This window comes from Channa argus, chromosome 2 (assembly GCF_033026475.1).
Source record: "Channa argus isolate prfri chromosome 2, Channa argus male v1.0, whole genome shotgun sequence".
Taxonomy (NCBI): Eukaryota; Metazoa; Chordata; class Actinopteri; order Anabantiformes; family Channidae; genus Channa; species Channa argus.
The window spans coordinates 21,033,305-21,056,989 of NC_090198.1; the positions used below are offsets into that span (position 1 = coordinate 21,033,305).

At 39.8% G+C, this 23,685-nt stretch overlaps 1 protein-coding gene across 1 annotated transcript; it reads right to left on the bottom strand.

Moving 5' to 3' along the window:
- Positions 1-751: 751 nt before the first annotated feature.
- On the bottom strand, positions 752-23,510 carry strc1 (stereocilin 1). The gene is made up of 29 exons (XM_067496327.1): positions 22,577-23,510; positions 21,487-22,170; positions 21,363-21,387; positions 19,442-20,801; positions 17,446-18,273; positions 16,891-16,956; positions 16,707-16,817; positions 16,455-16,609; positions 14,655-14,841; positions 13,877-13,992; positions 13,053-13,182; positions 12,762-12,944; positions 12,136-12,174; positions 11,874-12,044; positions 11,548-11,688; positions 10,989-11,050; positions 10,719-10,854; positions 10,528-10,616; positions 10,034-10,169; positions 9,724-9,920; positions 9,376-9,466; positions 8,900-9,071; positions 8,300-8,475; positions 8,023-8,178; positions 7,079-7,221; positions 6,830-6,978; positions 6,274-6,371; positions 5,741-5,891; positions 752-1,801 (listed from the first exon to the last, which is right to left on the bottom strand). Exons 1-29 carry the CDS (start codon positions 22,617-22,619, stop codon positions 1,689-1,691), a joined length of 6,108 nt encoding a protein of 2,035 aa, XP_067352428.1. The 5' UTR covers positions 22,620-23,510; the 3' UTR covers positions 752-1,688.
- Between the last annotated feature and the right edge of the window lie 175 nt (positions 23,511-23,685).

Consider the following 23,685-nt stretch of genomic DNA (forward strand, 5'->3'; position numbering starts at 1 on the left):
GGCCACATGGTGGCGCTATAAAGGACATACTTATATACATAACAAGGTTATGAATCTGTCCACAAATATTCATAACGTTACCATGTGTAGTTTTTCAGATATTGCAGTATAAACATGGGTTCCATAGACGGGCATTCATAACAATTATGACATAACGTTACCAAAGTAAAAAAGAAGCCCCCTCCTCACTGTGCTTAAGTTAACATGTTAGAGTTGGAACCATGTTTCTAGCAGTCACCATTTAGGGCTAGTAACATACCAAAAAGTCTGTTAGTGTGTTAGTAAGTGTGAGCATTTCCAAAAAGAAAAGGCTTTTTTCCAAAGTTGAACTGTTTTTGCTGAAATAGCTGAAACAAAATGTCACTTCTTTATATACTGGTTAGGCAAACTTCAAGGCCAGTTAGCCCTAAAAATTCAAAGGTAAAACTTTCAGAGACAATTATGTAATGTCAGTGATGATGTCCTCGATGACGCCGTCAAAGCAATCATTTTTAAAAGTATAAAAGTCGTAAAAAGTATTAAAGATATTTAAAAAGCCGTACACAAGCAATAATGTCCTGAACGCTTTAAAGTTTGAACTGTGTTAGTACAAGTAGTTAGGGGCCAAACAACATACAGAATACAGAAGTCAGAATATTAATAATAAAGATTAAGATACCATTACTACCTATGTCATTACAGCAACAACAGCATTGACCACAGTACACATTTATCATATGTGCTGTTTTTTTTTTCCACACAAACTCCCTAACTTTAGTACCCTGCCAGAGATAGACCTATTTACACTCCTACCTTATTTTAAATTAATTACTGTAACATGTTCTTAGTTTACAGCACACATGTGAAATTAGTTCACAATATTTTGTTCTTTAAAAGTATTTTTACAAGTGTGTATAGTTCACAAATCTGCACTTTGTATTATGGTATTATGGAGTCACAAAGTGACACAAAGTCACAAAGTGACTCCATAATAACGTAACGTAACGTAAGAAAAATAGAAAGGCATTCATAGGCAGAGGTGCGCTTTAATACTTAAGTTTACATTTATCGTAAAATAAAGTTTGCACAACAATATAAAACTCAGTTATAATAGACTGCAATCCATCTCTACTCATACAATTAGGTCTTATTAAGCACTGTGTACCTGTTATCTAATAAAGATAATACATGGTACATTTATAAATGTAGCAAATAAAACAGCTGTTACTCTGACAAAAATATATAATCTCACAAAAATATATAACTTTGCAGAATTTGCTCATACTAATTCTATAATAACTACATTTAAACCCAAAAATGTTTGGTGTTACTTTTCTGGTTATGGCGCCACACTCTTAAGAAAGACACACTAGGACAAAACAGATTCCTAGGGGTTTATCAAAAATAAATAGAGAAATAAACCAAGTGTAAAAAAAATACTTAAGTGGGTGTTGGGTAGACTTGTTGCAAACTGATTAAACACTGAAAGTGTATTTTGTTCTCTTCTCTTGATTAATAAACTTCTTTTGTTTACTTCAGTGCTGAATGTGGATATATTAAGCGTTAACTGCACATAATAAGTTATCATACAATACATTATACAGAAAACTTAAAGAACTGCTCATATCAGAAGTATTGCGCAGATAAATTAGATCATCTTGGTTATGTGGGTGAAGAGGTGTCTCCTGATTCAGCAAGGGTGAGTGGGGTCATGTCCCAGGGCAGATTGGGTCAGGGCAGGGTAGGACAATCAGCAGCATCAGCAATCCAAGTATGAGACACAGAGGACTGTGGCTCAGTGCCAGTCCCAGTGATCTCCCTACTGCAAAACAGGGAAACAAATACACTAAAAAGCACAGCCACGCTAAATATGATCTGATTCCTGTCTTAGGAGACATTTAGAGACACCAGGATTGTCTCATTTTTATATGAGCAAAACTAATAAAAGATTTTCTACAATTATACACAAAATCTAGACTATAACTAAACTCAACTATAACTAAACTCAGAAGCGGTCTAAGATTTTGCATTTGCTTGTTTTTGAGAGGAGTCATTACAGCTGGTAATGAAAATCAAATCATTATAAACAAATAAACTAAAGAATTACATGCCAGAAGTAAGGTTTTGGTTTTTCTCTGTAGAGTTTCTATTGGCAATAACTTTCAAGACAGATACATGGTGTGATATCGGTATTATTTAAGTTATGAGCAAAAATTAAAGCTATTAATGCAACCGCAAGGGGGCACAAGCCAGTGTCTTCTTGTGCCAGTCCCAAGTCTGGATAAATGCAGAGGGTTGTGGCAGGAAGGGCATCCGACGTAAAACACATGCCAAATCAAACATGCGAATCGTGACAAAGGCTTCCATACCGGATCGGTCGGGGCCCGGGTTAACAACGACCGCCACCGGTGCTGTTGACCTACAGGGTACCGGTGGAAATTGGACTACTGTTGGTCGAAGACGAAGAAGAAGAGGAGGAAGGTGTGTTCGTAGGCAGAGAGAGAAGAGGAAAGCTAAGAATGTAGGACTGACAGTAGGGACTTTGAATGTTGGTACTATGACAGGGAAGGCTAGGGAGTTGATCGACATGATGCAGAGAAGGAAGGTGGACATACTGTGTGTCCAGGAGACCAGGTGGAAAGGTAGCAAGGCTAGAAGCTTAGGAGCAGGGTTCAAGTTGTTTTACCATGGGTCAGATAGGAAGAGAAATGGAGTAGGAGTTATATTGAAAGAGGATTTTGTGAGGAATGTTCTAGAGGTGAAAAGAGTATCAGACAGGTTGATGAGCCTGAAGCTGGAAGTTGAAGGGGTGATGTTCAATGTTGTGAGTGGTTATGCCCCACAGGTAGGATGTGAGTTAGAAGAGAAGGAGAAATTCTGGAGTGAGTTAGATGAAGTGATGCAGAGCATCCCCAGAGGTGAGAGAGTTGTCATTGGTGCAGATTTCAATGGGCATGTAGGTGAAGGGAACAGAGGTGATGAGACTGTTATGGGCAGGTTTGGTGTTCAGGACAGGAACGCAGAAGGTCAGATGGTGGTTGACTTTGCAAAGAGAATGGAAATGGCTGTAGTAAACACTTTCTTTCAGAAGAGGCAGGAACATAGGGGGACGTACAAGAGCGGAGGGAGAAGCACTCAGGTAGACTACATCTTATGTAGACGTTGTAATCTGAAAGAGATCAGTGACTGTAAAGCATTGGTAGGGGAGAGTGTAGCCAGACAACACAGGATGGTGGTGTGCAAAATGATGCTGGTGGTGAGGAAGATAAGGAGGACTAAGGCAGAGCAGAGGACGAAGTGGTGGAAGTTGAAAAAGGAAGAATGTCGTTTAGTTTTCAGGGAGGAGCTGAGACAGACTCTGGGTGGTTTGGAGGTGCTTCCAGATGACTGGACTACTACAGCTAATTTGATCAGGGAGACAGGTAGGAGGGTACTCGGTGTGTCATCTGGAAAGAGGAAAGCGGACAAGGAGACTTGGTGGTGGAACGAGGCAGTTCAGGAGTGTATACAGAGAAAGAGGTTAGCTAAGAAGAAGTGGGACACTGAGAGGACTGAAGAGAGTAGACAGGAGTACAGGGAGATACAGCGTAAGGTGAAGATAGAGGTGGCAAAGGCCAAACAAAGAGCATATGAGGACTTGTATGCTAGGTTGGACACTAAAGAGGGAGAGGTGGATTTGTACAGGTTGGCCAGACAAAGAGATAGAGATGGAAAGGATGTGCAGCAGGTTAGGGTGATTAAAGATAAGGATGGAAATGTATTGACAGGTGCCAGTAGTGTGATGGGAAGATGGAAGGAGTACTTTGAAGAGTTGATGAACGAGGAAAATGAAAGGGAACGAAGAGTAGAAGAGGTGACTGTTGTGAAGCAGGAAGTAGCAAAGATTAGTAAGAGTGAAGTGAGGAGGACATTGAAGAGGATGAAGAGTGGAAAGGCAGTTGGTCCTGATGACATACCTGTGGAGGTATGGAAGTGTCTAGGAGAGGTGGCAGTAGAGTTTTTGACTAGTTTGTTTAACAAGATCTTGGAGAGTGAGAGGATGCCAGAGGACTGGAGGAAAAGTGTACTGGTACCAATTTTTAAGAACAAGGGAGATGCGCAGAGCTGTGGTAACTACAGAGGAATAAAGCTGATGAGTCACACAATGAAGTTGTGGGAAAGAGTAGTGGAAGCTCGGCTAAGGGCAGAGGTGAACATTTGTGAGCAGCAATATGGTTTCATGCCTAGAAAGAGTACAACAGATGCAGTATTTGCTTTGAGGACGCTGATGGAGAAGTACAGAGAGGGTCATAGGGAGTTGCATTGTGTCTTCGTAGATTTAGAAAAAGCGTATGACAGGGTGCCGAGAGAGGAGCTGTGGTATTGTATGAGGACGTCTGGAGTGGCAGAGAAGTATGTTAGAGTGGTGCAGGACATGTATGAGAGCTGTAAGACAGTGGTGAGGTGTGCTGTAGGTGTGACAGAGGAGTTCAAGGTGGAGGTGGGTCTGCATCAAGGATCGGCTTTGAGCCCCTTCTTGTTTGCTCTGGTGATGGACAGACTGACAGATGAGGTTAGACAAGAATCTCCCTGGACTATGATGTTTGCAGATGACATTGTTATTTGTAGTGAGAGCAGGGAGCAGGTGGAGGAAAATCTAGAGAAGTGGAGGTCTGCTCTGGAAAACAGAGGAATGAAGCTTAGCCGCAGCAAGACAGAATACATGTGTGTGAATGAGAGGGACCCAGGTGGAACGGTGAGGTTACAGGGAGCAGAGGTGAAGAAGGTGCAGGACTTTAAGTATTTAGGGTCAACGGTTCAGAGCAACGGTGAGTGTGGAAAAGAGGTGAAGAGGCGAGTGCAGGCAGGTTGGAACGGCTGGAGAAAAGTGTCAGGTGTGTTGTGTGATAAAAGAGTATCAGCGAGAATGAAAGGAAAGGTGTTCAAGACGGTGGTGAGACCAGCAATGTTGTTCGGCTTAGAGACTGTTGCACTGAAGAAAAGACAGGAGGCAGAGCTGGAGGTTGCAGAGCTTAAGATGTTGAGGTTCTCTTTGGGAGTGACGAGGATGGACAGGATCAGGAATGAGTACATCAGAGGGACAGCTCATGTTAGATGTTTTGGAGATAAAGTCAGAGAGGCCAGACTGAGGTGGTTTGGACATGTTCAGAGGAGAAACTGTGAATATATCGGTAGAAGGATGCTGAGGTTGGAGCTGCCAGGCAGGAGGTCTAGAGGAAGACCAAAGAGGAGATTTATGGATGTAGTGAGGGAGGACATGAAGTTAGTTGGTGTGAGTGAAGAGGATGCAGAGGACAGAGTTAGATGGAGGCACATGATTCGCTGAGGCGACCCCTGAAAGGGAGCAGCCGAAAGGAAAAGAAGAAGAAGAAGAAGCAAAAATTAAAGCTATTAAAATGCAACTTAAGCTAGAGCTATCATTAGACTCGAAATCAAACCCTTCTGCTTTACCCAGCCCTCCTCTTGCTGCTCTGCTCTTCTACTTTCTTCTATGCTCCACCGTACTTTGCTTAACCCTTTATGTAACTTTAGAAGTGATCACAGTATCTCTGCCACTTCTGTAATGAAAGTCAGACTTCATTAACAGCACCTCTCCACAATGAGATAGGCTTCAGAACATATCTCTAGAAAACATTTTGAAAAAAGTTGCATACTGTAGCTTTAATACTCCATTTCTTGCAATATTAACTTAAACTAAAATGTGTGTTAACAGGAAAAGTGGATGACAGAGTTTCAGAGATGTCAGGGGTCAGTGGTTTACCTCTGAAGTCTACAGGCCTGTCCTCCCACGGTGTCAGCACCATATCCAAAGCTGTCTTTTGGACATCTGACAGAACATTGAGCTGCTCCTTAGTTACTGCGGTAGCCTGCTCATAGGAGAACATGTTGATCTGTCTCTGGGTAAAGACCACCTTAAGGAAATGAAGAAGCAGAGGAGCAGGTGGACAAAGACAAGACAAAGTGACACCAGCACGCTCCGTCACGTCTGTTCTAGCAGAAAGCTCCTAGACTCTTAATGAGATTGTTTCAATTTTAGCATATTCTTAAGGTAAATCTATGAATTATTTTGATTGGTTTATCTTTCCATAAATATTCAGTTGCTTATCGGGTATAATGTAATTAACTGTATTCTTACAAATATCGATTAATCATCATATGATATTAATAAATCATTCTAGGTCATATAATCTCTACTGGTTTTCTCTCATATCTTATGCTTTGACAGGTCTTACCATAACTTATTAATTTCAATTACTTCTATTCCAATTAATTCATCCTAATTTGTGGACTTACAGCAAACTTATTAGGTGGTATCATTGAGATAGCCGTAGGTGTGATTCCCTCAATTTGCTCTTTCACCACAGCAGACATGGCCATGTCTGGGAGACCAGCTATAAAAAGTGCAAAAAGAGAGTAAAGCAGCCAATAAAAGAAAAAAGATGGTTTTAATTTACAAGTCCACACCCGTTTTAGTAGCACATCAGCTATTTTTAACTGCTTTAGTTAAATTAATTAATTTAACCGCTCAATACATCTCAAAACAGGATGCCACTTCTTACTGTACTTGTGCTAGAAGTTATACTCCTAAAATCCATGCCTCTTTAAGCATTACACTTTATTATATTTTTCTAGAATTAGTTTTTGTACTGATCATGTTTTCAGGTTTGTACATATTCAAATTTCAAAGCGAGCTCAGATAAACTTTCCTTTTAGTGTCAAACCCTGCACATGCATCATTCTGACCAGAAAAAACAAGGAAAAGCAGTAATATGTAAAATGTCAGTAGTGAGCACATATTGCAGGAGGCTGATTTATAAACTTTCAGCTAAAGACAGTGACTGAACCGTACCTGCCAGAATTCCAATCTCAATAAAGACATCAGTTCCCCATGAACTTATGGGTCCAAAAGCCAAGCTGTGTGTCAGCAGCCCAACAAGAACAGTCAGCTGTTCTTCTGAACATGAGAGTGGCAACTGTCCCAGCCAGAGCACCGCCTTACTGCAGCCACCAGGCGGAGACACAGCATGGCATGGAGTAAACATCAGGGCTCAGACAGAAGATGCTAAGAATAAGCTTTTATCTGCTGTTATTTGCTCACCTGAACTCTACGGCATTGAATAAACTCATCTCTGTGGATTTAGCTCCACACACGATGTGTCCCATTGCCACCAGTGTGCTGGAGTCGAGCTGGCTCGGACTCTGCTTGGTGGAGTTCAAGACTGTGGTAAACAGTGCAGCCAGCTAGAATAAAAACCACAGTAATGATCCAGACATGCTCATTAACGTGCACTAAACTGACAGTTTATTAGGTACACCTAGCTGTAAGTAATATTTTTTATTTTTACTGGTTACAATATAAAAAACAATTTTTTATCTGTGTTTGGATTTCATGTATTCAGGACAGCACAACATCAGATGGATCTAATCAGCAATTGGGAATTAATAGGCACATGCCAGCAAAAAGACCCCTGACAAGCTGACAGCTGTTGCTTAAACTATAGGATGAAGGACTGCATACTGTTAATATCGTAAAGCTTTTTTTAAATACACATATACACACACACATATATATATATATATATTATATATATATATATATATATATATATTATATATATATTATATATATATATATATATATATATATATATATATATATATTATATATATATATATATTATATATATATATATATATTATATATATATTATATATATATATATATTATATATATATATATATATATATATATATATATATATATATATATATATATATATATATATATATATATATATATATATATATATATATATATATATATATATATATATATATATATATATATATATATATATATACACACATACACACACACACACACACACACACACACACACACATAAAACACAGAATTTTAAAAATATTTATTATTGATTTGTGATTTCAGACAACATAAATAAAAAATGCTTAAATGGACATGTGTTTTGGTATGTTAGGGTAGTAAAATATATGTACGTAATATATTAAAGTGGACTCTACCTGTCTGTTGGTCCAGGCACTGATGGCACCCATAGCAGCGATGCTCCTCCGCTCAGTCAGTCGGAGGCTACTCAGCTCATCCACAGTCAAGTCTACAGCTATCATTCCCATCTGAGCGATCAGAGACTGGGAGAAGGAGGACACAGGGCCATACATCTTCACAAGTCGTTTAGAGGGACCCAAAAAAGACAGAGCAGACACAGTATTACGACCTGGACTGAGATATGGAAAATAACACCTGTTAAATAAACTGATTTAGACTACAGATAAAACCCACCTGTTTGACTTTCTTGAGCACCTGGTTGCGTTGGTAGGATGCAAGGTACAGGTCTTGACCCATCAGCTCGAGACAGTTGGTGAAGGCCGATGAAGACATGCTTGTCAGACTGTTGGATGCCCAGGCAGCAGGAGCTGTTGTCTGCAGAATCTCACAGGTCGGAACCATAGGAGTCGCTGAACAAAGGAAACAGACACAAATACTTTATCAGGAAATGTTGCTGAACTACAGCGTATGGCTGTATGTACAGCATATAACATAAACAACTTGAATTTATAAGTAAAACATATGGTTTAACTGTACTATTTTTCTGATCCCGACCAACAAAAAGTCTATAGCTACATTAGAGCAATTCAAATTTATTGTCTTTACACATGTACAATTAAAAGGCAATGGAACACAGTTTAGTATTTAACCAGATATGCAATAAGTGCAAAATGTACAGTGTCTACAGTATGTAGTATGTATTTTATATACATATATATATAGTTGTAAAAAAAACTATATGGGTATATACAGTGTTTGTTTTTTATGTCTTTATACTAAACTACGCTAGATAGTTGCTGCCTGTAAACTTATATTGAACAAAAAGCTGCTCACATGATTGAATGTTTATTTTGAGGAAGCCCAAAAAAAACTGAAGAATAAACTGCTGCTTTTCAAAAACTTTCGGCTTCTCGCTCCTGTCCAGGCAGCGGCTCCCCGCAAACCCATGTTCCCACTGACGCTGGCTCATGAACAGCTTCTCTATTCGCCCCACAGTCATCACTGCCTGTGGGAAAACAAACAACACACATATGAAAACTAGCTGTTCATACTAGCTGTTCACTCGAAAAGAGGAACCTCGCTATCAGATCCTGACACCCACTGTAGATACGACTTCAGAGGGATTTATTTACATTGTCTTTGGCCTCACCGGTCATAGGATCAAGTAACAATCTCTGGACTATAATAAATCTGTTACATGAAGGAGTGAATTTCAAATCTTCCTCAATCTGAGGTACAAACTGCTTAATCTCAGAAGACATTAAATTTAACACTAAATACAAAGAAACAAAAAAACACAGACAACCTACCAGAGAAATCTCCTGGAGCTTGTCTGTAGGCAGGAAGAACAGAAACCGATCCACCTGACTGAGTGTTGTTTGGTTCCAGTTCTTGACTTCACTGTGGGGAGAACAAATCATTATATTTCCAAGGTTTCCTGCTGTGTGTAAACTGATATGCAAAGAGCTTTTGGTCACATGAAACCTCTCTCATTTAATTATGAGGTTAATTATGAGGTTTCAAGGTTTAACTTGCATCTCAGTATAAAATCCCATACAAAAGTTCTGGCTGAACTGTATAACCTGTATTAAGCTTTCAATTTAAACTTCGGAACAATAATATTCTTCAATAATATCAATAGTTTTAGGTAACGTTACCCAAATGTGGCAGGTTCTTGCAAGATGCGAGCCATGATGTCCATCTTGCTGCTGCTGTAGCAGAATCCTCTGAGGAAATCCAGATTGTTGATGAAGAAGTTACGGTCCAGTTGGTTGAAAACCTCGTCCACTACAAACGATGCCATAACGCCCAGTGAACGAAACTCGTCCTCTGTGAACACCCCTGTGTATATGCCCTGCAGAAAAAAAACCAGCACCACACTGATAAAGGTTGTTTTCAGACACAAACTCTTTTCCTGTTTCCTTGCCTTTTTACTTCACTATGGGTTCACAGCGTAGGTGCACTAACCATCCTCTGCACCACTTTGTCCACAAGGATCTCCTGTTTCGTCCTAGGCAGCATAAGAAAGTGGCGAGGGTCCTGAACAATCATCTTCCTTAGAGTGTCCATCATATCACTGGTAAACTTCTTAATATTGCTCACCCTGTAAGCAGCCCCACAAACACACAGGAACAATAGGATTCATGAACTGCTGTAGAAACCTTTGAAAACCAGTTTTCATGTCAAATAATAAATTGTACGATGAGTTCCTCAATCCTTTAGTCAGGTTTGATACAAAAAACATTTTTTTTGTGCAGCCATTTACTGTCAATGAAAAGGAATATGTCTTTGCTGTATGTTTGTTTTAATAAAGGTAACTTCACAATGAACTTTACCACTATTTCTGGGCTCTATACTTTTTTAATAAACATTTTTAATTTACATTGATGATCGATTTCCTGCATTTAAAACTGATGGTAACACAATAATGGCAGCGTGATTAATGCTAACTTCAAACTCACGGTAGGGACAGGGCAATCTCAGCTCCAAGATCTTTAAGCAGTTCAGCAAAGAAATCAAACTTATACAGCGCGTCGATCACACACTTTTTCTGTAGAGACGGACAGAGACACGTAAAAAAGTCATAGTGGTATAAATCCCGTGTATTATTAAAAGAAAAAACTATTTACTGAAATCATATGGGTCATTTTACCAGTGAGGTGTGAAGAAGGGTGGGCTGCTGCCTTAGGAAAGTCAGGATCCTTCTCAAAGAAGAAGGTGAGGAATTTGCCTGAATGTATTCCTGTAAGACCTTGCAGCTCATACCCTGACCCAGGGTTCCCAAACTCCTGGTGAGATACAAAAGTAAATGTAGCTGTTAAATATTGCTGAGTGTGAAGCATCTGCTGCAAGGGTTTCTTGTACATTTGGATACACAGACAAGGAATTAGCACAAGGAAAACACATTTATCACAGTACTTACAGAACATTCTCTTTGACTAGGTTTTGTTTGATATTAAGGACCTCTCTGAAAATGGCCTTAGCCTGCAGAAACAAAAAAGTGGAAAAGTCTGTTGTATTATGTTGTTACAGTTACAGTAAATCTAAGCCATTTCTCTCTCAGCTTTGAAATATCAGACACAGGGCAATCCGACACGTAGAGTGTATGTCTGTGCTGGGTTCACAACTCCATTCACAGTGTCAGTGATGAAAACATTTTTGTTTTTCCTTCTTCGATTAATAATTCAGCAGCTAATTATTAAGCCTTCATACAAATCTTCTCAGGATCTCAGGAACAGCAGATGCATATTTAATTAGAGTGATCATAGTCAAGAGGTCAGGCTGATTCTTTTACATATTCAAACACTGTAAGCACGTTTCTTCTACATTCATACCTAATTTTACTTTTACTTTTTACTGGTGCTTTAAGTCAAAAGATGCATTGTGACAATTTTTTACAGAATGGTATTTAATATATTTCCGCTTTTCTTCTTTGACAAATAATAACAAAATGTGCTGATCCTGCAAGGGCTGTGTGATACCTGCTGTGTGTTCCAGTGTTTTGTGGACGTATTGGTGATGTTGTTCACAAGCAAACGGGTCCTGGGCAGGACACTGACCAGCGGTGTGCAATACAGCAAAGGATCCACATTATCCAGCCAACTGACCACTTCTGGGAAGCCCTGTTCAGGCCAGAGGTAAAATAACACAAAGAACAGTATGTAGCAGCAACATTTTAATCATATTATAATGTCTTTAAAATGCTTTTCAATTCAGTTTATTTATTTAATCCATTTTGACATTTCATATCGAAACTTGTTTTCTAACAAAGCCATACAATTTGAATGTCTCTCCACTCATACTGTACCCATAGTTTGGTGGAGATTGCATTGGCTTGTGGCGGGCTGAGGCCTGCTGTTTGTTGGGCCACGGCTGGCAGCAAAGATAGCAGCCTGTCAGAGGTGAGGGTCAACAAGCTCTCTGTCTTAATTCCCACGACGAGGGAACCAAACTCCTGCAGCTGGCCTGGAGCAGTAAGCTGGGCAGGGAAGGGCAAGGTGTGAGGTGCAAAATACAAAGAGCATCTCCATAATAACTTCATGTTGTGATTTGTTCATAAAATAACTCACTGTGGTGAGTGAAGACAGCTTGTCTATAATTATGGAAGCCTGGAAAAACATACAGAATGACAGCAAATAAACAAAGTAAACAACATAACTGTCATATATTCTGCATCCACTTGCTCCAGTGCTGTATTACATTCACAATTATATATTCAAATCTTTGATGCTTTTGTCACCGTTGCTTCATCATCTATAAGAATTTAATATAATGCTTCTGATGTTTGTGTTTGGTTTGGCCCCATTGTTTTGTGGACTTTTTTTGTCATCATGGACCTGTCAAACCATCTTTAAAACTCCTTATGACCTGTAAAAGCAACAGCTGTGAGGCCGAGGAGTAAGTGAAAGGCTCTGGGTCAGATGACAGCTGACGGTGTAGTAAAATTCAGGTCTTTAATCCCATCAGTGATCAGTGTGCTGGGGTCTGCTTGTCTTCTATTTCTCAGCCCAACCAGCTGCCAAGAAACTCAACCATGAACAACAAAGGGCTTGTGAAGAGGATCTTGACATTTATCTTAGAAAATAACATGTCACTATGTCTGACTGCACTAAATAATGTCTTTGCTTATTGTGCTTGTGGTTGCAACTTCCCATATCATCCTCTGTACATTTGAGGTTGCATATTGCTCCTCTACCTGTGCTGGACTGAATGAAACAGAGTTGATGACAGGGAGGACTGCAAGCAGCTGTGACGGTGAGAGACCCTGCAGGAAAGTCACACCCAGCAAGGGCAGGAGGTGGGCAAGCTCTGCCAGTCGATCAGGGCTGAGCGAGGAGGGGACCTTTAATTCTGTGCTGTTGAGTAATACATTTGAAATCTGGACAAGAACAGAGATGGTATATAAATGATAAATATTCATGAAATGATCAAATGAAAGCACTAATATGAAAAACAATAAATTAACTACTTAAATTTGTGTTCCTACCAGGTAGCTGGGCAGACTGGCTCCCTTACGAGAACAGTTCATTACGATGTCCTGGATGACGCTGAAGGCCTCAGTGCCTTTGTACACCAGAAGGTCCTTGGGGTCGGCCAGGCACGAGAGATTACCGAGCCTAAAATACACAACAATGTTTAACAACACACATCTGGGAGCAGACAAGAGGTTTCATTCTAAAAAGCCAAATATTCATTTTGACAAAAAGTCTGTATAACATTTGTAAAAGTAACGCCTTAAAATTCAATAACTATGATCTACACAACACATATTTGTAAGATAATCAAGTCCACAAAAACCCAGGACATAGTCATACTACTAGTGCAGTAGTTAACAAGATAACCTCAGTAGATGTTAAGCAGTATTATAGCAGTAGTATTAAATAATAATTGTTTATTTATTTATTTATTATTTAGTCACTGAATCAAAACTACTTCATATTTATCCTTTAAAAATCTGTTGCTGCCAGTGACTATTAAAGACACCAACACTACTGCCCACAAGACATCATATTTATGTTCCAGTATCTGTTTAAATTTGATCCTAATTACAGAGTCAAATTTGTCAATAAATACTGCATATTACATGTTTATTACTAGCAGCACATGTAATTTCAACACCACTGTGGACCAGGCAGACAGTGAGTTGTGACAGATTGAAAATGCATTCAGCTGAAAAATATCCAATTGTGAAAAAAAAATGCACATGATCTGTTCATGCAACAAATTATTAGTTAAACCTACTGTTTCATGTATTGAGCTAATGTGAAATTAACAGTCGACATTGCACAGGACGGTACAATCATTCCAAACCTGATAAAATCATTGGCCGTCAGGTTTTTGTAGGCACTGATGAGACTCTGAGCTAGGAATTCCTGTTTTAGTGGAGTGAGGGTGTTTCTCTGCAGCACTTCCAGCCCATTTAGTAGCTGTGGATAAATAAGATGATAGAAATTTGCTGAAATTAAATATGTTTTAAAATTTATTATATCCACTTTTTTCAAATTAAGATGGATTACATATAGTCAGATAGATCAAAAAAATTTCAAGCATATTTGGCCTTACGCTAATTTACTTTGCTATTAAGAGGTTCATGAAAAGACCAAAAATACTAGCAGTCTGTTAGCATAGCTTAGCATCAAGACTGGGGAAAGTGGGGGCTAGCTGACTGATGTTTTATTTTTTTGCCACATGCAAAAACTGAAATGTAAAAACAGTATTTTATTGTGCTGAGCAGCCAGGCTGCTTCATATTTACCAAACAGTCAATAGAATGGTAACCAAGTTTCTCTTGATAAGCAGGCAAGAAAGCGTATTTACTAAAACATCAACCTATTTTATTAAAACCTTCTTTCATATTAATGTTTGGGTGCTGAAAAGGTCAGTAACCATGCATGTATTCCTGTCTTTACTTATTGAACATTGCCTACGAGCATCTATGACACACACTGGTGGTCACAGAGACAGAAGATGTAGTCTGTGCTTTTTTTTAGACCAGTTTGTGAAGCGCTGCTGTGCCCTGGGGCTAATCGAACTCAAAGGGTTGTGACTGCTCGGGTTTCCCAGCCAGGTGTCAGAGCTCCGAACATTACCTGAGCAGATGTGAGGTGTTGGAAGTAGTGGAAGGGCAGGTAGGCGATCAGGTTTCCAGTGTCCCTGATAAGGAACGGATCACCTGTGGCGAAGTTGGACAGGGACAAAGCTTTGCTGTACCACAAGCCAAAAGCTTCCCGCTGGTCCACGGTCATGCGACCCAAGTTTCTGTTAATGGTCTCCCTCCTAAAAAAGAAGTTACTTTTGTGATATACCCATTTATTTGCAAACTTTGCGTATTGAATTCAAGAAAACCAAACATAAATATAAAATTAAAAAGTCACAGAATGGCAGATGTGAAGGTGGTAAAAGTCTAACTTAGTACATGTACTTGACCTCCCCCCAAAAAAGAAATACACCACCACAAGTAGTAGCACCACTTCATATTTTTTAGTCAAGTACTAAATAAATGGTTTAAATTTGATTTTTGTACAAAAGTAAAAGCGCTCCACTACGAAGACAATGTTTTTGAAACAGTTTTGAATTAATGCTGTTAATAACATGTCAAAGTCTTGTCCAGGTTCATGGGAAAACACATGGGAAACCAAAAGATTTGGTAAAGGTGGGGCTGATTTACTACTAACAGGTAGTTAATCCATAATAATCCATCAGCATTTATTAGTTTATCAATTTGTAAAGGAAGCAAAATCTGCTAAATGCAGCTAGTAACTGCAGCTCTGAAATAAATGTAGAGGAGTAAAAATACAATATCTTCTCTGAATTGTCAAACATTACTTGAGTAAATATACTTTATTGCTTATTACCTCTGCAACTGGGTTTCTATGCTCGTGTTTCTGCTGTGGGCCGGTGATGAAAACTTACTGGAAAAATGCCATTGTGTTATCTACCTTCAGAATAAAGGGAGTAAACCCAAAACATTCCAACACTGGCTATTACTGCAAATAATTTCTTCAATTTTGATGGGGCAAAAAAGGACAATCATATCAGTTCTGTCTAAAGAACAGTTGTATAAAATGATGTATTGTATCAATATTTTGCAGCATAAAATCCCCAGTGGAAACAACTAAAACAATAGACTCATTCATTAATACAAAAAGTAACATTGTGGGTATTTGTGATATTTCAAGACTCTTGTTTTGCACCCGATTGATTTTGTTTAATCTCAGATGGATATATGTTTATGTTTGACTGAGAGCCGTGGCTGGCACTGTAGCTGTTTGTCTTGGTTAATCAATTGCAAATACCTACACACACATAAGCTCTTTCTAGATTGAAATCTAGTAAGTGAACCAGTTTCCTTTACTTGCTATGCATAATGCATGCTCCTGGCACCTCAAGGTGCAATGACACATCACTTCTCACAGAAGCCTGATACCAGAGCTGTCATCAGATGGAAGCATAATGTGTGTAGGAAAGTGAAATTACACGATTGCGCACCATTGAAATAAATCCTGATCATCTTGGCAGACTTATCACAGACATAAATTGTAAACATTTAGTTTGACACAGATGAAATGAGTGCTTCTCTTTTTTGGCTCTCCGTCTGTATGCCTTTCACAGGTATTTGGCAGAACATTTAGATGTAAGCAGGCTATTAGAATAAACTATATTCAAGCTTTTGTTAAATGTCTCAACTTGAAAAGAAATATGACGTCGTGCATTAACCCGATTTACTCTAGAGGTTTATCTGTGTGTCTTCCATGACTAAAGTTCATACAACAAACTTAAAAACATTGTAAATACTATTGACGTTGGTTGTTCCAGTAATCACTCTATACTGGCCTCCATACAAATGAGTTTGCATCATTAACAAATGACTAGCTGATACTGCCACTTACACATTGATGTTGTTCTGCACTGACGCCAAAGCTTGGATGTCAGATGGGCTAGCTGAAACCAGCAGAGGAGCCAGGTCAGGGAACAGACTGACATCTTTTACCAGCTGGGTCTGAAGCAGCACTGTGATCATTGTGGACAGGTACTTATTGGGCAACTGGCAAACAGAAGTGAAAAAGAAAACTGAGTACACTGGCAACAAACAGAAAAGATTGTCATGTGTGGTTAGCGTATAATGTCACATGTTGATTCACCTGCAGCGCATCCTTGTTTATGCCGTAGTACTGAAGGATCAGCCTGATGGTGGTGATGTGAGCTGCACTGAGCACTGGTCTGAGGCTGCCCAGTGGTATTTTGAAGTACTCCTGGAAACATTACAATATAAGAGAATTATCCCATAATAATCACACATTTAGGATATGATGTACTGAATCTTACTTTAATCACAAAGAATTCCTCGCTGGTCACATCTCTTGCTGTCTGCATCAAGCTGGTTAGTACTCGCTTTAAAAGGGAAATACATTTAACATGGTCACGCTATGAGTATTAATGGAAACATAATATTTAGTACAGATTTTTTGTATCATTGCCGAATCAAGTGTGAGGCAGAAGAGATTACACCCGGAGGAAGAGATTCATCCTGTTGATGACAGGAGTGTAACCATACACCAGCTGTAGACTCACGTACAGCCATTATGCAAAGACAATAACGGTGACTTGTACAAATGAGCCATTTTATAAACTATGAAGTCAAATAAACTGTTCAAGATGGAAACTAATTGAACTTGCACATATACATATATGGTAACATGAAATGGTAACATGGTAACATGATTATATCAGTAATAATACATCCAGTAATATTAAAGCATAAACAGTGGTGGGAAGTACTGCATTCAAGTACATTTACTGAAGTAGAGTTTGGGGTTCTTGCATAACCCCCACTAATTTTTCTTTTGATACCTCTGGTACTTTACAAGAATTACTGCCTACCCCAAAGCACTGCAGCAGGACCCTCTTTTTGTCAAAGTTGTCTTCTCTGTCAAGATAACGGACTGTAGACGTTAACACACCGAGTCTTATGTTCTCTATGACATGCAGAGAGGCGTTCTGGACCTCCTCCAGGGCCAACAGGATTACAACAGTGGTGCTGGCTGCCTGCTCCAACACTGTGGCCACAGTTGGAGTCAACAGCTCTTCCACCCTGGACTTCATCCTGTCTGCCCAGCAGCGAAGTATCATCTGCAGGGCCATGTTCTGGCTGGCCCCAGGTTGACAGACTGAGCTGAAATCAGCGGAGCAGGTCCAGTTGAAACGCCTCACCAGGTTTCTTGCCAGGCAAAAATTTGGCTCCGCAGTGGTGCTGGTGCTGTTATTGGTAGTTGTGTAGTTAGTGTATGTGGTACACATGCGGCTCACCCACTTGCTAGACAGCTCTTGGGACAGCAGATTGAGAAGCGCAGCGTTAGGGCAGAGAGAAGACACAAAATTGGCCTGGTCGTGTTCCCAGCAGAGAGTCAGGAGCGCAGCATCAGGAACAGATATACTCCAGCTGGGGTACTGGCACTGCTCGGCGGGATTAAAACCAGTCGAGCCACCACCCTGTCCCCCGTCACCACCACCAGGAGATACTGTGGGATTTGAAATGTTGATACAGTGCTGTATCAACCAGGTGTTGTCCGGATTAGCTAACAGATTCTGAAGGACGGTATTATTGTTGCACACTTTGGAGGTGAAGTTAACGGCGTCAATCTCAGCACAGAGAGCCAGCTCAGTCATGTCCACGATGATGGGACGGGACCACTCAGAGTATCTGCAAACCTAAAGCACAGACAACATCAAATTCTTTATTACTGTGTTGTTTTAAAGTAAGACTTTAACGTAATTGTTTTCTACCTAATGATTAAGTTTTTAGTGTATAGAGAATGTGAAATTGACGTCACATTGTCTTATTGTTTTTGTACAACAAGTTGTATGGATCCTTATGTGTTTCTGTTGGTGAGGTGAAGTCTGTGTTTTAACTTTCTGCCATGTTTCTGAAAATCGTCACAGTAGGTCAGTGCTGTCTAACGTTTGCTGCATCTCTATCGAATCTGAACAGCGAAAAAAATAAAAAAGGTAAGCAGATAATGCATTGTTATCACAGTATCAGGCTAAACATATGCCTCATAAGATGGCTTCCCCATCCTCCAACTGTTAACATGGGTTAACATTGTGTATATAGAACATATATATGACTGCATCACAAATATTGTATTTAGTTTTTTATTTAAACCTGAAAATAACCATAAAGGCTGAGGACTGAAATATTTAAGATTTCACACCATTTTAAAGGTCCGCGTTCAAAGTAAAAAGTGTTTAGCCCCCTGTTAATGCTCTTGTACAAAAGGTCAGATCTACTCATCCCTTTCGCTGAAGCATGTGTTCAAATGATGGTCAGATTTGGCCTACTGATCAGAGGCCTCAACTTACAGCCATGTTCACCTGTCATAGAGTTTCCAGCTGAATGTTGCCGACTACATAAATAGGGCACATGGCAACCGAACGAAGAAAAAGTGCTAGAAGTCAAATTGTTATTCTACGCAAAGACGGGCTTTCTCAGCATCCATTAATGGCTAGATTGAAGGTTTCTAAGGGGGCAATGCATGGCACACTTACACGCACTGTGGAAATTGAGTCAGTTGTATCCAAAGCATGAACAGGCAGACCAAACGTTATCAGAGTCATCAGAAATAGGTTGTCATTTCCTTTTGGTCTCTTTTGTTCCTTCTTCTAATTAGTCATTGTTGGTCCAATAACCTACCTATGTCTCTAGAATAAGATCTACTGGTAAAATGGATTTGGCCAAAAATTCACTTTTTGTCACATTTGTGTCTTTTTTGCATCTTAAGAATGTTATTAGAAATTTTAAGTTTAAGGTTTTTTGCATACAAGTTGACTTGTATAATTGGGATGCACAAACCCATGTGATCCAGGTAAAAATACTCACCTGTGGTAACACCTCTGTGTCCACTGTCTCCGTGCAGACTGACATCAACCATTTGTTCTGAGGGTTTTGCAACAGCTTCTCAAAAACAGATGATTTGCAGCATACATACTTCTGAAAAGCGAGCTGATCATACTGCCAACAGAGGCCGACGACTGAATCATCGACCAGTCGGTCTCCCCATGTGTAGTAGTCACACCAGTCTGTGATGCTGAAGGGTAAGACTGGCTCAGGGGTCAAAGAGGTAACAGAAGCATTGCAATGATTCTCAAGCCAGCTATTTGCCTTATTTTGCAGCAGGCTGTAGAGAAAGGTTTTGTTAGAGCAAACTTCTTTAACAAAACCATTCTGATCAAGGTGGATGCATTGTAACAAAACGTCTGTGGAAACGTGCATCAGATTCCACTCTGAGTAGCGACAAGACTCTAGCATGAAAGAATTGATGTCAGGGAGCGGTGATGGAAAGGGCAAGTACGTGCAGTTTGGCATAAACCTAAGATTGTCAGGGTTGGAGAAGAGAAGCATGAAGAATCCAGTGTACTCGCACATAAGTTCAGTGAGTTTCACACTGTCCAGGATCATGCAGAACTCCAGTAGGGACGGGCCTACCGGGACTGTGGGCTGCTCAATCCACTGATCATAGACGCAGAACTCACTCACCAGATGCGCAGGATTTTTAGAGTAGTTGGCGCAGAACACATACAGCCAACTGTTCACCTGGTCTGAGAGCAACTTCCTCATCAGCAAAGCATTGTTACACACCTGCTCCACAAATTTCTCACGCTCATTGTCGCTGCACACTGTCACAAGGATGGTGTCCACCACCTTGTTTTCCAACCAGTTGCTGTAGTTACAGGCAAGCTGTTTGAGGTTAGGTGCTTCTCTGGCAACTCGATTAGGTGCCGAAATTGTCTTAGAGGCAGGAGTGAAAGCAGGGGAAAAAGGTGTGTCCCCATCACTGCAGTCAGATGACAGGCTGAGGAGTGGAGACATCAGTGCTTGTATAACATAACACGTGTTGCTCCACACCTGCTGTGTCTGGGCAGGGCTGAGGGAGCTTAGCGCCTGGCAGAGGATGTGCACCGATGTAGAGAATCCCACTTTTGATCCGTTGAGGATGTTAGCACACAGTGTGTCATTGAACCTGGCCAGATTGTGACGGTCACAGCTTAGAAGGATGTCCTGGTTGTTCTTAGTATCATTTTTTAACTGCGAGAAGCTGCGTTGGAAGGGGACTCTCGAAGGATTCTGGCAACCTGGACCGGGATACGTACACAAGGGTTGATCTGAAGCCAAGAAGATTTCCAGCAGGATGTCAATGATGGAGTTAGCGAAGGACCAGCTCACATTGTTGTTTACTCCCCTAAACAACAGAGGCATTTAAATAGCGGTGACGGAGTGATAATTATAAAACACAGAAACTGACATTTATTTTACTGCTATGAGACGTGAAGGAAAATCCTAACTCAAGGTGCCCTGGGACAGTGTCCTTGTAAACCCGCAAATTATCTTTACTTTCAGTGCCTCTTAATGAAGTGGAGTGTCTGTACAACATTGTTAAACTTCTCATAAAATATTAAGAGGAGGCTGTTGTCAGCTTGTCGGCTTATCTTTAGTTTTAATTATCAGAATCAGAAATCACCTATTTTAGCCAAGTAGGTTTAGGTTGTTGGTAGCTAGAAATCCACATAATGTGAATAATTTGAAAGGCTGCCACCTTATATTCTCTTCAGAATAACTTTTAAATCTCTTTATGGAGAGAGGAATGACATCACTTACACTAAAGTGATCTGTTGAAGGCTTGAATTAACAGGAGCAATGATTGTAGCAAGCAATACCTTGCTCACATATGGACACCTGAGAAAAATCTTGACTATTTGTTAATATAGACAAAAGGTGTTTGTAATTTTCAGTAATGACTTACCACATAATGAGCTGCTTGAGATCTCCTGTGAAACAAGTTGGAAACATTCAAATCGGCATAAAGACATTGTAATGTACTATATACTATATTTACACAACACATTTGGGGGGAGGAGGGGTGTTACCTTCCTCACATGTCTCTTGTCCATCTAAAGATGGTATTCGTATTCCAAACTGTAAAGCTATTTTGATGTAGTCCATTGGTATTTGAAGAAATGTTGCCAAAATCTCTGAGATGTACGCTACAGCTGAATCCACAAGGTTGCTCACAGCATTTATCAAATTCCCAGAAAGGGGGATGCTTGAGAAAATGTTAATCAAAGTTTGCTGAAATCCATCTGATGGCGCAGTAGATCTCCCCATCCCGAGGTAGTACCCGAAGAAGCTGTCTGACTGCGCATCGCTGTTTGAAGTGCATGTCTGGGATCTCAGAGATGACACAAATGTCAGAAGTGGCTTTCCTAACTCCAGAGACACAGTCTTTGTCAGCTCTGCCTCCAGTCCACAGTCTTGTCTCCCCGACAGAAGACACACTAAAGTTTTAGGAAGGTCATTTATGAATTTCTGTTTCAGCAATGGTTGGAAGATGGTATACAAGTTATTCAATACACTATAGTATCCATCTATGTTAAAACTGTCAACCGTGGAAAAGAATGTGAAGGCTCGGTTATTTTTATTTTCACTGGACAAAGAGTGGATTTGATTGATGATTTCCTGGATGTCCTCCTGCAATTTTGTGTCCTCATCAGGTGCATCTCTTTGTATTAATTCAGGTTGTGAATAAACTTGCTTGACATCACTTGTGATCCCTGTTGATATGGAGAACATCAGAAACACAGAAGGCATAGCTACACTTTGCGAAATTCACAACACAACAAAGACTGAGATTTATTTGTATTACATATTGTATTAGGTTAATTCCCAATGAGATATAAACATTTCGGAAATATGAAAAAGCGTTAAGTTTTCATTTTACGCACATATAGGCAGAACACACTATTAAGAAGGAAAAACAAAACATCGTTTGCTACAATTACTTATTTCTCATAATAGTTATTAAAACCATTTATATTATGCTTAAAAACATGGATAAACACCATAGAGGTTTCTCCGTTGAAGCATTTTGCAACACTAAATTCTTATTGACAATTTAATTTGCTACATTACTAAAGATCAGTCTTAAAACAAATATGTGAAATCCTATTTTGTACTTACCAAATAGGACGCACACCATGCAAGCTGCTGGTGTCAACCACATTGTCAGTCTCACGTCAAACGCAAGCAGGCACGCACTGAAAATACTCCTTTGTTCTATTATGTTGATGGAAAAAGAAAATCAGCTGAGATAGAAAAACCGGACTGAGCACAGACTCATCCTTTAGCAGGCCGTGGGTTATGCTTTAACACTTCATCTCTGTTCATCAGGACCAGGTGATAATCCCTCTGCGTGCAAACGCCGTGTTGGGCCCCGCCTCCGTGTCCACCTGCAACTCGACACCTGGTCTGGAAGCCGCGTAATGAAAGACACCGGTAAAGAGGAAAAGGTGGGTGCGAAAAGAAGGCAGTGTTTCGGAGTTTCGACAAGCACGGCCAGTGGCGCTGAATTATTAACTAAGTGTGTAGATGAACTCCTCCGTGTGAAACCTGAGTCCTGTCAGAGGATCCACAAGACACCAGACTGACCACTGGAGGATTTCTATAACATCTGCTGCAAACACACTGGTGGACAACCTATAACTTCTATAGTATATAACCTATATCACTGCACCTTGTAAAGCACTTCGTGATTTTATCTGTGAAAAGTGCAATATAAATAAAGCTTACTTACTGGTGCTAAAGAACCATTTAGATAAGAGGAAATTGTTAGAGATGCCCGAAACAGAAGGTAGCTGAGGCAAAAATGGTAACATTTAGAAAACCATTCAAACCACAGAACTCCAATTAACCCTGAACCCGCAGGATAAGGTGAAAGGAATTGTATTTACTTTTACATCTGGACAAAGAATAATCATGTAAGTTTTTACTATCAATAAAAATTGCAGTGCATTCTGGTGAGATCAACACATGACAGCAGATCCTGTTGGGGGAGGGGGGTATTCACCACTATCAAAAAGTGTCTGACCCCATTGTTTAGTCAAACATGTGACAAACTGTGCTACAACTAATGCGTCACTCAGGAACATACATTTAAATTTCCCTTTTCTTAAACACTAAACCTCTTCTCCTGACAAATTTTCAGATTAACCTCTAACTATAGAGAGAAATAAAAACAAAGAGCATGCAAGAGGTTTTTAACTTTAAAACTTTGTTCAGAAAGTCAAGGT